The following is a 13,593-nucleotide window of genomic DNA, read 5'->3' as shown; positions in this document are numbered from 1 at the left end:
CAGTTTAACAAAATCTGTTTGCTTGTTTACATAACATATGTGAGCAGAAGATATAAGCATTATAATTAATGTAACTCACTGAATTTATCTGTAACGCTTCTGGAGAGATGTGCGTCACAATTAACATTTTCCCAATAGTCTACTTTTTTCCAAGTGCTTAGTGTAATGCCTAGTATAGTATACAATACTTTGTAGTCATCTAATGTGATAATAAAGTACAGTCTTGTACATACACTGACAGCTAAGTACTCTTACTCTATTTTCCAGTGCTTCAGATCAGAACATAAATGCCTTTAGGGCATATTTTCTCACTAGAGAGACACATAAAAGTCCTACTTATAAATGAAAATTAGATGAAATGGACAAAATATGAATATGCTCTTGATTTCATCTGTTTATTCTTCTAATCCATGGACATTATGCCTTTTTAAAACAGTTTAAAAATTTTCCTTTCATATTTGTATCACCAGGGTATCATTTAATTTCCATATCTGTATAAGTGAAATTTTAGTCTTTTGCAGACCACTGAAGCTACACTTCTGAGAAATGATTGTGCTAATGGTACAGTTAGAGAAGATATATGAAGAAATTCAGAAGAGTTGAATTAAATATAGTCTTGAAAAGGATGAACAAAAAGGCTCTAGTGTATATATATCTCCAAAATAAAAAAAATGAAAATACATTTCCCTAAGATAACTGGACAACAATCTCTATTAAATGGAATCAGGAGGAATAACAGTTTGTAAGTGGCACAAATAGGCAGCAGCTGAACTGCAAAGAAAAGTCACTGTAACTAAAAATATTTGATAACATTAACTGGATGTAGGTAAATCTCAGAGCTCCAAATGCATTTGGGTTAGAGTAGATGAGTGAAGCTTCTTGTTCTGTTTGCACTACATATTATTAGTCACCTGTGAAATACAAAATCTCAGACCTTTTCTTTCTAAACATTACTAAGGGAACAAGATTATACAAAGTGTATGAGGAGTTAGAACACATAAAAATTACATTGCTATGGTAGAGTCAATATCATGTTTATTGTAGCATGATCTATACCTCTCTTTTGCCTTGATGTTCCAGGGAAGCTCAGCTTTTTGTGGAAAAGTTTGAAGGTGCTCTTGGAAAAGGAAAAGGAAAAAAATTTTATGCATACAAAGTGATGATGACCAAGGTAAATTTATTATTTCACTGACTTAATGTATGCAAATGGAGAGCCTTTTGCAGATTATTGCCATATGTATCCAACTTCCAAAATAATATTCCTTGTCCTTCTTTGCATTTTAACACTTTTATTTCCAATGTTTTTACATGAAAAGTTTTCTAATGCAAGCTTGCAGTTTAATCGAGACTTGTTATTAAGAGAAAAATAAACTGTTTTGCAAGAGTTTGTGAGTTTAATATCTTGCAAAATTTAATTTCTCTTCGTGTAGACTGGGTTTTTCTGTGAACTGACTCCAAAGCTCAGGCCTTCTCTTGAGACAGTCCTCTGTGAAGGATCAAAACGTGTCTTTTTGCCCCAGAGCAAATATATTGGAGACATCTTCACTGAGCCAAGGCTCTAGGGCCACGTATATTCTAGGAAGCAATACAACTCTGTTGTAAGACTGTGACCAAAAGGCTGAACAGTGGTTGCTGACGATCCAATATCCACACAATATATGTTCTGGCAGGTCTTTCTTTGGGCTAAATTCTGTGTGGTCCCAAGGACTAAATAACCAGTAGCAGTGGATGTGAAATAACATGCCACTCAAGTACATCTTTTGACTTAGTTTTGCGCTCTGACACAACTTTACAGTGTGATTTTAAGTGTGTTAAATTGGGATGGTTTAGGAGATTCACTTCAAAAGCACAGTTGCTCCAAACTAAAATGCTGATGCAGGATGATGCTAAGAATATATGGCAGGACTACTTGCTATGGCTGGGTTTACCCTTACTTAGACTGGATTTTCTGCAAGCAGTTGTGTAGTCACATCTCAAAAGCATTAATTTGCAATAATTAGGCTTTCGAGCTTAGCTAAGCACAGGAAGCTCAATTACAGAAGTTATACTTATCCTACAGATAAACTACTGGGTAGGGTAACTGTAATTAAATGACACAACTTGAGCTCCAGATCTGAATTTTGAAAAGCAAAGGAAATAACAAGTTAAATTCTCAGAAACAATTCTTTAAAAAAAAATTTCTTTTTTTTTTAAAACAATTCTTTTTTTTTTTAAAAAAAGCCAAACAAAGAAAAAGGCATGAAAGTAAGGTCTTATTTAGTCAATCTTCTTGTGGAAGAAATACAGACTTCACACAAAGCCAGTAGGAGATATATTCCGAATAAACAAAAGGAGATGGTTCTTTACAAGCTAGTGCTTCTATTGCAGTGGGCTTGCCAAAGGACACTGTGGATGATTAAGGGGTTACACTAGCTCAAGGGAAAATTGAGCGTCTGGGCACTGAAATGATGATTTTTTTTTAACGTGTGATCCTTTTCAGAAATGGATGAAATTTCAAAGAGATTTTGAGAATTTTAAGACAGCCTGCATACCCTGGGAAATGAAAATTAAGGAGATTGAAAGTAAGTACTTATGGAAGGTAATAAAGCATAGTATTTATTATCATAGCCCTGCTGCATGCCAAAAAGGTAAATTACTTTTTGATACTTTAGACACATGTCTGTATTAAATATGTAGTATAAAATCAATTAGTATTTTTTTTTAATTAATATTTATTGAGCTTGATATTACAGCCAGTTGAAAATTTCCTTGAGAGAGTAAATCAGTTAGTCACCTTACAGGTAGAAATCCTTAAAGTACAAGTAACAATTCAGGAGCTCGTGTTGAAGTTAATCCTGGAAAAGTGGAACTGGGATTTAGCTACTGTCTATATTCACTGTATTTTGTCTGTATTTATACTATTATTTTTTCTGTTATTTTTTTTCATCATCTTCAACCTTATGTAAAAGGTATTTTGGTGTTTCTCTCATTTTCAACCATACAATACAACACAGAGAAGACAACAGTGGTCTTGGATGTCCCCAGATATTTGGCATAAAAATAAACAAAGCAGTAGAGTTAGTAATATGGGTATATTTGAGAGTAGGTTTTTGGCACAAGTCAGTTTCATGTTTTGGTGATGAATTTAAACCCCAGCCCTCTCTTTGTAGGAAATTTGGCTTAATTGCATGGGTACCTGAGTGATGCTCTGCCACTGATGAAATGTAAATGAAAGTGCAATGGAAAACTATTCCAGAGAAGTTACCTTTGTATGAAGCTATGAATTACTTCAAAAATCAATAACCAGAACAGTAGAACAGAAAAATAATAAATTGTTAATTTTGTGGAGTTTTGGACTGCAAAATAACCTTTGAGGAAAATTTATATAATGTCCTTAAACATACGGTCTACAGACTGCTGAACAGATTGTCTACTCACTTGAGACAGAGTTTAGAAAGAAACTGCTGCATAAGTGTAGTTAAAATCAAACTCAGCAACAAGATGCATGTGGTCTCTTACTGGTCTGGACATATAATAGACATCTTGAGGAATTGTGAGAGCAGCGTTTCTGCAAATTTCTGTAAAGGTGTAGTCCTGGCACAAGCTGTTCTACTAGTAATAACTTCCAACAGACACATTTCTTGTAAAATCAGAATGTAAAAATAGAACAGGGTCATTTTTCCGGTCCTGTTTTTATATCTATTGTTTATTAATTTTAAATGAGTAACAGTTTTGCTGTTACCTGGAAGGTCCCAAAATCACAGTGAGAGAGTACCTTTTTCCTTATTAATTTTTGTTCTGTTCAGTATATTGCTAAGGCAAGCTGCAATTACTTTTGCTTGCAGAATCAATGCTCTGTCTAAGTATCAGTAATTTAAGAAGTACACTTAAACCATGGTTTGGTCCAGAAATGCATAGTCTAGAATAAGGCCTGATTTCAAGGGAACAGCTCTGAAATACCACTGAAGAAAATAATTTTAAGTCACAATTTATCTGATTCTGGTTAATCCAAGCAGTACCTCCCAGTGTGTGCCTCATATTAGTGAATTTGTAGTACTAAGATGAAGGTCATCTTAATGATGACTCTGATAAAGCTGCCAAGTACCAGGAAAAACAGGGAGTTTAGACACTAAAAAAGGAGAAGTGGGGGAAACTGAAATAGAAAAAAACCTAGTCTGTATGTAAGAGAAGAGTAGAGAGTAAGATGGAACAGGCTGTCCAGGGAAGTGGTGGAGTTACCATCCCTGGTGGTATTTAAAAGACGGGTAGATGAAGTGCTTAGGGACATGGTTTACAGATGGGATTAGTAGTGATAGGTCAATGGTTGGACTTGATGATCTTAAAGGTCTTTTCCAAACACTATGATTCTATGATTCTAAGATACATTGAGACACAGAGAACAAAAAACTTCTGCTTCAACTTTTTCTAGAAACCTAAATGTCACCTGAATTTATATGTAGATAGGATGTGTACTACGTTGGTCATATTGTTTAATAAAAGTTTAATGAAAGCTATAAAGTTCCTTGGGTCATTACTTATACACTAGAAAGATCTGGGAAGAAAATGCTTCATACTGAGCAAACTATCTGTATTTGGAATTGTGTTGGTATGCCTGGGACTCCTAAGGCATATGACACATATTTTATCGAGCTTTTTTCTTAGCATGGTTTCAGCTTGATAGGAAAATTTAAACAGACTTAAAGAAGATACTTCTGATAAAAACTGGGGCTCCTTTAAGATAGATCAGGCTAATCTAAGAGGGAAACCTGCTAAGCTTATAGGTAAATAGAAGTGCTTCTATCTGCTTTGAAAAAACAATTCTGGTTTTATTTCAAGGCCACTGTAGATACCCAAAAAAATCTTGACCACATCAAGTGAGATAATTCAACAGTCACACTACTGTGCCTTAGATGTGCTACAGAAGAGTACAGGAAAAATAAAATACTATTCCATATTAATCACTATTAATTCACTATTTATATTGACATGAGAAGACACACCCCTGTTTCAAACTTTTCATATTGTGTCCTAAACTACAGACATGCATTAAACACACATTTAAACTTTATACAAGGACTGTTTCTGGTAGGCCTATGTACCATCAGCAGCAGGGGGATTGTTAATGTTTGGATACTAAAATTCTTGAAAGAATTTTCCTTTCTGTGATAATTATGATCAACAAGGTAATTTAATAATAATAATAAATAAAAGAATAAAAAAATAAAAAGGAGAAAAAAAGGAAAGTACTAACTACATTTAAGCCCTATCAAGAAAAGTCATCTTCAACCTCTGCTGAGCTTCATAACACTCTCCACTATAACAAATAGGGCCCTTCTAATCACAGCCCTCTTCAACTGGGTCTGACTCTTCCAGGTAGCCAGCTATGTAGGAAGACCAGGTACCAGTATGAAGTGTTGGGCTATCTCAGGTAGGCTCCCTGCTTCAAGGCAAGAGTCCTTTCTAGCACAGGGAGCTCAGTTTCAGAATAACAGTCATAAAGCTCTGCTGTGATGCATCCTGGTGTCACAAATACATTAATCTGCTGCTGAGGTGTTGATGTTTAGGAGAGATAGAAGCTGAACATAGATTCATAAAATAATTTGGGTTTGAAGGGAGGACCTTTAAACGTCATCTAGTCCAACCCCCCTGCAGTGACAAGGGACATCTTCAAATTGATCATGTTGCTCAGAGCCCCATCCAGCCTGACCTTGAGTGTTTCCCAGAATGGGGCTAAGGATATGGTTGGCCTATTGGGTCAGGTCCCTCCGGATTGCATCCCACCCCTCAGGTGTGTCAACCACACCACTCAGCTTGATGTCATCAGCAAATTTGCTGAGCCTGCACTCAATCTCACTGTCTAAGTTACTGATGAAGATACTAAATAGTACTGGTCCCACTATGGACCCCTGAGTGACACTACTCATCACTGATCTCTGTATGGACACTGACCTGTTGACCACTACCCTCTGGATGTGATCAACCAACCACTTCCTCATCCACTGAATAGTCCACCCATCAAATCCATAGCTCTCCAATTTAGAGAGAAGGATGTTGTTGGGGATCGTGTCAAAGGCCTTACAGAAGTCCAGATAGATGACATCCACTGCTCTTCCCTTATCCACCGATGTAGTCACTCCACCATAGAAGGCCATTATGTTGGTCAGGCAGGACTTGCCCTTACTGAAGCCATGCTGGCTGTCTCAAATCACCTCTGGGTCCTCCATGTGCCTTAGCTTAGCTTCTAGGAGGATCTGTGCCATGGTATTCCTAGGTACAGAGGTAAGGCTGACAGGTCGATAGTTCCCAGCATCCTCCTTTCTACCCTTTTTAAAAATGGGTGCAATGTTTCAATTTTTCCAGTCACCAGGGACTTCACCTGACTGCCATGACTTTTTGAGTATTATGGAGAGTGGCTTAGAAACTACATCAGCAAGTTCCCTCAGGACTCTGGGATGTATCTTGCAGGTCCCAGTATAAGTATTTGATAAGTATATGAAGTATTTATATTTAGAAAAGACATGCTTCTTTTCCTTACAAAACAGACACTCAGTAAGATCTGTCCAAGAGGGCCTAATGGGAAACACACATTGCTGTGTTGGGATAGGGCGAGCCTCTTCATTTCACTGCTGAAATTTGCACTATGTATTTTAATATGTGTGCCAATGCATAGTATGGTGAGGCTATGAAGGTGGGAAAGGATGGCTAAAGTCTACATTTTCATTCATACCTGGAACATGTTGCATTCCAGAGTGGATTCAAAACACTGGTGGAACTTGGATTGGCTTTGTTCACAGCTGGTGCAGGCTGTTTGTACCATTTTCCATGTTCCCTGTTGCCCTCTGTTTGGGCCTGCCCAATCTCGAAACACAGTTAAGGGCATCCATAGCTAAATTATCTTTATGCCCAGCTAAGCTTTTCACTTATCAGAGGTTGTTGTTCTTGCCTCACTGGTGAAAAATATAAGGCCCGTGCAAAGTCTGTGCATTATTACTTGCAACAACTACTGTGGTGGGTTGGCCCTAGCTGAATGCCAGATGTCCACCAAAGCCCACTCTGTCACCCCCCTCTTCAACTGGGCAGGGGAAGAAAAATATAATGAAAGGCTCGTGGGTGGAGATAAGGACAGAGAGAGATCATCCACCAGTTACTGGTACAGGCAAAACAGATTTGACTTGGGGAAAAAACAAATTTAATTTATTACCACTCAGACAAGAGGATAATGAGAAGTAAAACCAAATCTTAAAACACCTCCCTCCACCCCTCCCTTCTTCCTGGGCTTAACTTCTCTCCCAATTTCCACCTCCTGCCCCGCAGTGACACAGCAGGACAGGGAATAGGGGTTGTGGTCAGTCCATCACACGTTGTTTCTGCCGCTCCTTCCTCCTCAGGGAGAGGACTCCTTCCCCCGCACCAACGTGGGGTCCCTCTCATGAGAGACAGTTCTCCACAAACTTCTCCAATGTGAGTCCTTCCCATGAATGACAGTTCTTCACAAACTGCTCCAGCCTGGGTCCTTTCCATGGGGTGCAGTCCTTCAGGAACAGACTGCTCCAGCGTTGGTCCCCCATGGGGTTACAAGTCCTGCCAGCAAACCTGCTCCAGTGTGGGCTCCTCTCCCCACAGGGCCACAGGTCCTGACAGGAACCTGCTCCAGCGCTGGCTTCCCATGGGGTCACAGCCTCCTTCAGGCCTTCACCTGCTCCGGTGTGGGGTCCTGCCTCACCATGGTCTTCACCACAAGTTGTGGAGAAATCTCTGCTCAGACACCTGGAGCACCTTCTTCCCTCCTTCTTCACTGACCTTGGTGTCTGCAAGGGTTGTTTCTATCACATCTTCTCACTCTCCTCTCTCCAGCTGCAAAATGTGCAGCATTTTTTTCTTAATTATGTTATCAGAGAGGTGTTACTAATTGGCTCGGCCTTGGCCAGCTGTTATTGGCTGTGTCGGACAAGGGCGAAGCTTCTGGCAGCTTCTCACAGAAGCCACCTCCCTGCCCCCCCTGCCGCTACCAAAATGTTGCCATGCAAACCCAATACAACTATATTGATGCATGTAATTCCAATGCAGTGCCTTAATGCAGGTGTTCCATTTGGATGCATGGCAGTGGTTTCATTAGGATAGTTGATACAAGAGCTATAACTCAATGCATGAAAAGAAACCATTCCAAAAAGAAAGGGGATATTAGGATTTGAGCAAAAGAACTAATGCCGCATGAAGAGGTCTACAGTATCAAAAGTGTCTTGAAATCAGAAATCTTCCTAATTTCCTGCACTTCACTTGTTTGAGTCCATAGCATCCCTGAAGGCCATTGCTGGGTTGTAACTGGATAATCAGCAGATCACAGCTAGATAGACTAACTCAAAATCTCTTGCTTTATGCTTGTATCCAAACTTCCCAATCACTGCTAAGATTGGCTAGTTCTTAATGCAAAATTTCAAAACTGTGGTTTTGTTCTGAACTGTGAATAAAACAGATTTTGAAATGCTGAAATCCTTGACAGAAAGGCTTGTTCCTGCCTTTGCACAGCCCTGATAAATGTGTCTTACCAGTCGGTCTCTGTTTCTACTCTGGGGTTAAAGCATTTTAAGTGTATTAAATGTCGTTATAGTAAAATGTGCATATATATGCCTCAAATAGCACAGCCATGTTAACCTCATTTTATAGAGTGGATGAGTCTGTTATAAGGCTTGCAAAACAGTGTGGAAATACCAGTGTAAATTTCTCTCTGTTCAGAGATTTGCTTCTCATTATTTGCCATCAGAGTGCATCAGGCTCCTCAACTAGACTGTGTATGAAAAAGTCTGTTGAAAGATCACTTTTTTCCCCTGTGAAGAACCAGTAATGGAACTGAAATCTGGTATTTTACTAACTCTGACAGACTGATGAACATGAGTGCCAGCTGTCCTATACTCATCAGAGTGGTATTGCAGCAAGCTGGGGTTGAATTTGAACTGTAATTTCTGTTTGGCCTGACTTGCAAAGTGTTTTTTAAATCGGGTCCTTAGTGCTCCCTGCTTCCTGTCCAGTCTCTTCTTCTCTGTACAGGTCTGAGTCAGTGATCTAGAGGAGGTGGATCCCAAGGCTTCCTCTGTGAACCTGGTGATGGGGCTGCATCCACACCTGGGTGCAGATGGAACACATAAATAGCATATGTAAGCAAAAGAAAAGGGTACTAGCACTTGCAGATCCTGTTCCCTACTGAACAACTCTGGTGAGCACTCCAGTAACAGCACTTACAAGTACTTTGTGCCCTTGGAAAGATTATCACCACTGGTTAATTCTCTGTTGCTTCCTATTAAAATTGGGCTGATGCTGGCTTAACATGTCAAGGATGCTTACAATCCACAACAGGCAAAAAATAAAAATAAAAGTGTGATTTGCTTTGAATCCTGCTGCTAGGGGATTTAATATTAGTAAATATCACAGCTTTTATGTAACCCTAAATACTCTGTGTAAATATTTTTTTTTTCTATTTTCTCTGCCAGGTCAGTGAATGCTAGTATGCAATCTGGAAAAAAGTTCTTAGAATTATAGTAATAAAGAAAATTAAAAGCCTCTTCTGATTTTATTTATTTTAAATAAACATTGAGCAACTTCATCTTAAGGTGAAATAACACAAGAGGACAAACTTATCTGCCCTTTTTTCACATCTTGTTTTTGTAGGTCACTTTGGGTCATCAGTGGCATCTTACTTCATATTCTTGCGCTGGATGTATGGAATAAACATGATTCTTTTTGGACTGACCTTCGGACTTGTAATGGTGCCTGAGGTGGGAACATTTTAAATTACAATTCAAGAATTATTAATCAATGTGAATTTCTGTCTTTGCAGTGAGATTTCAAAGGACTGGACCTTTAAATAAATTTATAGTCTCTTTATGATTCATTTAAAAGTACTCAGGTGTACTAAGTCTGTAAAGATATACTCTCCCTTACAGAGGGATGTCTTGAAATACACATGACAGGAAAATGTATATAGGGTTGTGTCCTGAAGTGTTTTCCCATGGCGTGGTCTGGAGTGGTGGTGCTAAACAACTTTTTTTTTCTACGGAGAACTAAGGAGAGGAACTGAGACTAAGAAACAGCCAAGTGGAGTATCTTGACTAAAATATGCATTGCAATAGAAAGATACATTCCAGGCCTCTGAGGCATCATGGATCTTTTTCAGTTGCCTTAATATTCACATGCTGATAAGGCTCAAAAGGACCTTACAGTCATGAAAAAGACACCTCATGTTTTATGCTGTGTGCAGCATCACTGCTCAGAGAAGATGTAATTCAGGCAGAAATGACTTCTGTAAAATGTTTTATTTTTCTATTTCCTTTGAGCCACCATATTGTATTCCTAAAAAGAGGGTTTATATGGAATTAAAAATATTGCGTCATCTCCTTAATTTCACTATTCCACACCCTCTTGCTTACCTTAACTTCTTGTAAGAAGTAAGAGTCAGGTAGGAGTTTCCAACAGCTTCCTAGAATAGCATTTCAATAGTACGGTCCATCTTCCACTGAAGCCAAAACAGAAAATATGCCCAACACTTCTCAGGGTAAAGCCTGGAAATGACACCATGAGGACATATGCTGTGGCTAAGCAAGCGTCTCACCAGTGGCAGGGGGACCTCCAGAATCCAAATCCAAAACCTGAATCCTTAGCATCTTTCCATACATTTCAATTAAAAAACCCAAGAAAACCCATAATGTAAGAAATAATAATCTTCTGGTCTTGTCTGTAAGAGAAACACTGCTCACCAGAAAAATTTGGACATCTGTGTTGCCTTTGAATGTAAGAAGCATAGCTTGACAATCCATTGATAATAATAGAACATCATTTTAAATTTAGAAAACGCCATTAATGGATACTTTAAGCATAGTTTCAATCATTAGTGTGAGGAACAATGAAGAGAACAGGAGAAGTGGGTCATTCTCACTAAGGAGTTTAGGAGCATTAAATAAGTCTTCCTAAGAAATCGCAGATCACTGTCCCTTCCTTTTGTTGGTGTTTTACTTTAAAATGTACATTGCTCTCATTTTTTGGTTCTAGGCTTTGATGGGGAAGCCATATGGCTCTTTACCTAGAAAAACTGTCCCAAGAGCTGAAGAAGCTAGTGCTATGAACTTTGCTACTCTTTGGGATTTTAGTGTAAGTGCATAAACTTGCAATACTGCATATTGACATGACTCTCTGATTATTATGGGCTTTTGCTTCATTATTTAATATTCAGAAATTTAATATGAAATATTTTAGGAGAAAATGGTCATAGAATTAATTTACTTTTTTTTCCACAAGTTCTGAGCATAACCTTTTCCTTCAGACGAAACACATAATGAAGCTCAACATCCACATACATGTTTCAGTATATGTCACAATCCAAAGACACAAGAAAAATTCTGAAAGCTGGATTCACACCCTGGACACTGAATTTCTATTTCTTATGAGTGAATTTGTTCCTCTGTTTTTATATGATTAAGGTTCTGAATTTGAGGATGCAATGTGAATTAGTGTTCACCTGTGAAACGGTGCCACCATCTAGTTGAGGTTTTGCTTCAGATTAATGGAAGCAGCATCCATTGAACTAAATGTGTTTCTCCCTCAACCTGCTGTGCTCTCTCCCTTCTGCAGGAAGTACCAAGACTTTTAAAGAGTTATACATATACATATCTTTTACCACTTGAGTTGTTTTAGCATCAGCAAGCATGAATTTGATGTTGGAAACAGACCCAGTTCTTGGAAAAATGAACTCAGGCTAAGATTCTTCCAGAGTACAGCTCAGCCTCTCCAGCTGTCTGCAAAATGACTCATCTAAAAGTGACCTCTCCATGGAGGTTTGGCCCATGTGAGGTGTCGTTCCACCCATGCTGGTGAGGAGAGCTGTGCAGGCTGTGCTACCCTATAGAGGCAATCCCAGGAGTGGCGCAGGCAGATTTTCATATCTGCCTCCTTTCCAACTGTAGGCCAGCTCTCATCTCTCCTGATAAAAAACATAAAAAGAGTATGGTGTCTCTGCCACTCATTAATATTGCCATTTCTTAGTATGGTCAAGGTGTGGAGAGATACCTAATCTTTCTCTCCCTTCTTCCTGGGCCAGTTTATTAACTGTAAACAGTTTATTAACTGAATTTAAAGAAAATAACATAGTAACAGGTAGATATTACAATATTTGTCTGTCTTTTGACTATAAAGGTATGTGAAGATTGCTTCTGCTTTATTTTGACACATAAAGTGATGGGCCCTCCTTGGATACAAAAGGATAGAAGCCACATATGTAATATTTTGCAATGGCTGATGTGTAAAATTACATTGCACCTGGTCCATCAGGAGTTGTATATTTGAGTGACAGGAAGAATAAGTCTAGACATGTATCTGGGAGGTTAAATAATGATGACAACATTATAAAATGGAAGTTAAAATTAAAATTTTTATTTTTAAATTAAAATATCAGGGAGATACTGGAGAGAAAGATATCACAGTACCTTGGAGACTTTGTAAAGAGAATAGAGACGAGAAGAGCTTTATAGAGCAAATGGGAAAAAAGTTTTCAAAAGCAAACTATTTGAGAAAATGTGAAGGAAGATGGTGGAAGGAGGGGGAAGTTTATAGTAACTGGCAGAAACAGGATCTGACAGCTCTGAAGATAAAAGTAGCAGTTAACACAAGAAGCAAATGCAAAAATAATAAACATGGAATAGGATAATTTTCCTGTTTTTCTGCTAGGGTAGGGTTAATTTTCTTCTTAGTAGCTGGAAAGCACTGTGTTTTGGTTTCAGTGAAGACTGTTATGAGAAGAATGTTGATAAAGTACAAGGACACTGTGTTTATGTAGTTTGCAAGTACAGAGGACTGGGGCGAGGGGGCAGGAAGAAGCGTGTAGTAGTTAGTAACACCCATAATTGGCAGCTGGATATGGCAATAAGATATTCCATATCATATTACATCATGTTTAGTGTATTAACTGGGGCTGACTGGAAAAGGGGGGATTCTCTTGGGAATTGCTTGGGCTTGCTTTTCTGGGATTGTGATTTCGCTTTCAGGGTTCTTTTTTGCTCCTCTAGGATCATTATCAGCGGGTGGTGAGTAATTGTACTGTGCCTCACTCATAAGATATAGTTGTTATAATTATTATTACTATTACTATTATTACTATTTTAATTTTATTTCACTCTAATTATTACATTGTTCTTATTTCACCCTAGAAGTCTCCTTACCTTTACCCCTCCAATTCTATCCCTGATTTGCTTTGGGGAGGTGGGGGAGGGAAGGGAGGAGGGGCTGTGAGTGGCTGTGTCTTGTTTGGCTGCCAGCTAGGTTAAACTATCACAGTAGTGAAAGAGATGGATTCCCTGAAATATTGAGGTGCAAAAAGAATTTTCTTGTGGCATGTCAGATTGATGAATACTCCCTGAAGATAATAAAATCTTTAAACAACATAGGAAATAGTACTTTTCATCTACGAGCAGTTCTTGTATGCTACCAAGTAGTTACAAATAAGTGACCATGAGGTAGTGGAGTTCAGGATCCTGTGTGCTGGGAACAAGACAATAAGTAGGACACCCACAAATCTACGGCCCCCGACGGGATGCACCTTTGAGTGCTGAGGGAGTTGGCGGATGTTATTGC

At 38.6% G+C, this 13,593-nt stretch overlaps 1 protein-coding gene across 1 annotated transcript in view; it reads left to right on the top strand.

The window, feature by feature from the left end:
* LOC104529511 (transmembrane channel-like protein 1) overlaps positions 1 to 11,130 on the top strand; it is a 30,509-nt gene extending 19,379 nt beyond the window's left edge. The window contains exons 4-7 of the mRNA XM_029086453.1: positions 1,081 to 1,171; positions 2,480 to 2,561; positions 9,643 to 9,749; positions 11,020 to 11,130. Coding sequence (XP_028942286.1) covers positions 1,081 to 1,171; positions 2,480 to 2,561; positions 9,643 to 9,749; positions 11,020 to 11,130 — 391 coding nt within the window. The remainder of the gene's footprint in view (positions 1 to 1,080; positions 1,172 to 2,479; positions 2,562 to 9,642; positions 9,750 to 11,019) is intronic.
* The last annotated feature ends 2,463 nt before the right edge of the window (positions 11,131 to 13,593 follow it).

The sequence above is a fragment of the Antrostomus carolinensis genome, unplaced genomic scaffold (assembly GCF_000700745.2).
Source record: "Antrostomus carolinensis isolate BGI_N321 unplaced genomic scaffold, ASM70074v2 scaffold1338, whole genome shotgun sequence".
In the NCBI taxonomy this organism is placed as follows: domain Eukaryota; kingdom Metazoa; phylum Chordata; class Aves; order Caprimulgiformes; family Caprimulgidae; genus Antrostomus; species Antrostomus carolinensis.
This window is presented reverse-complemented; position numbering and strand designations above follow the sequence as displayed.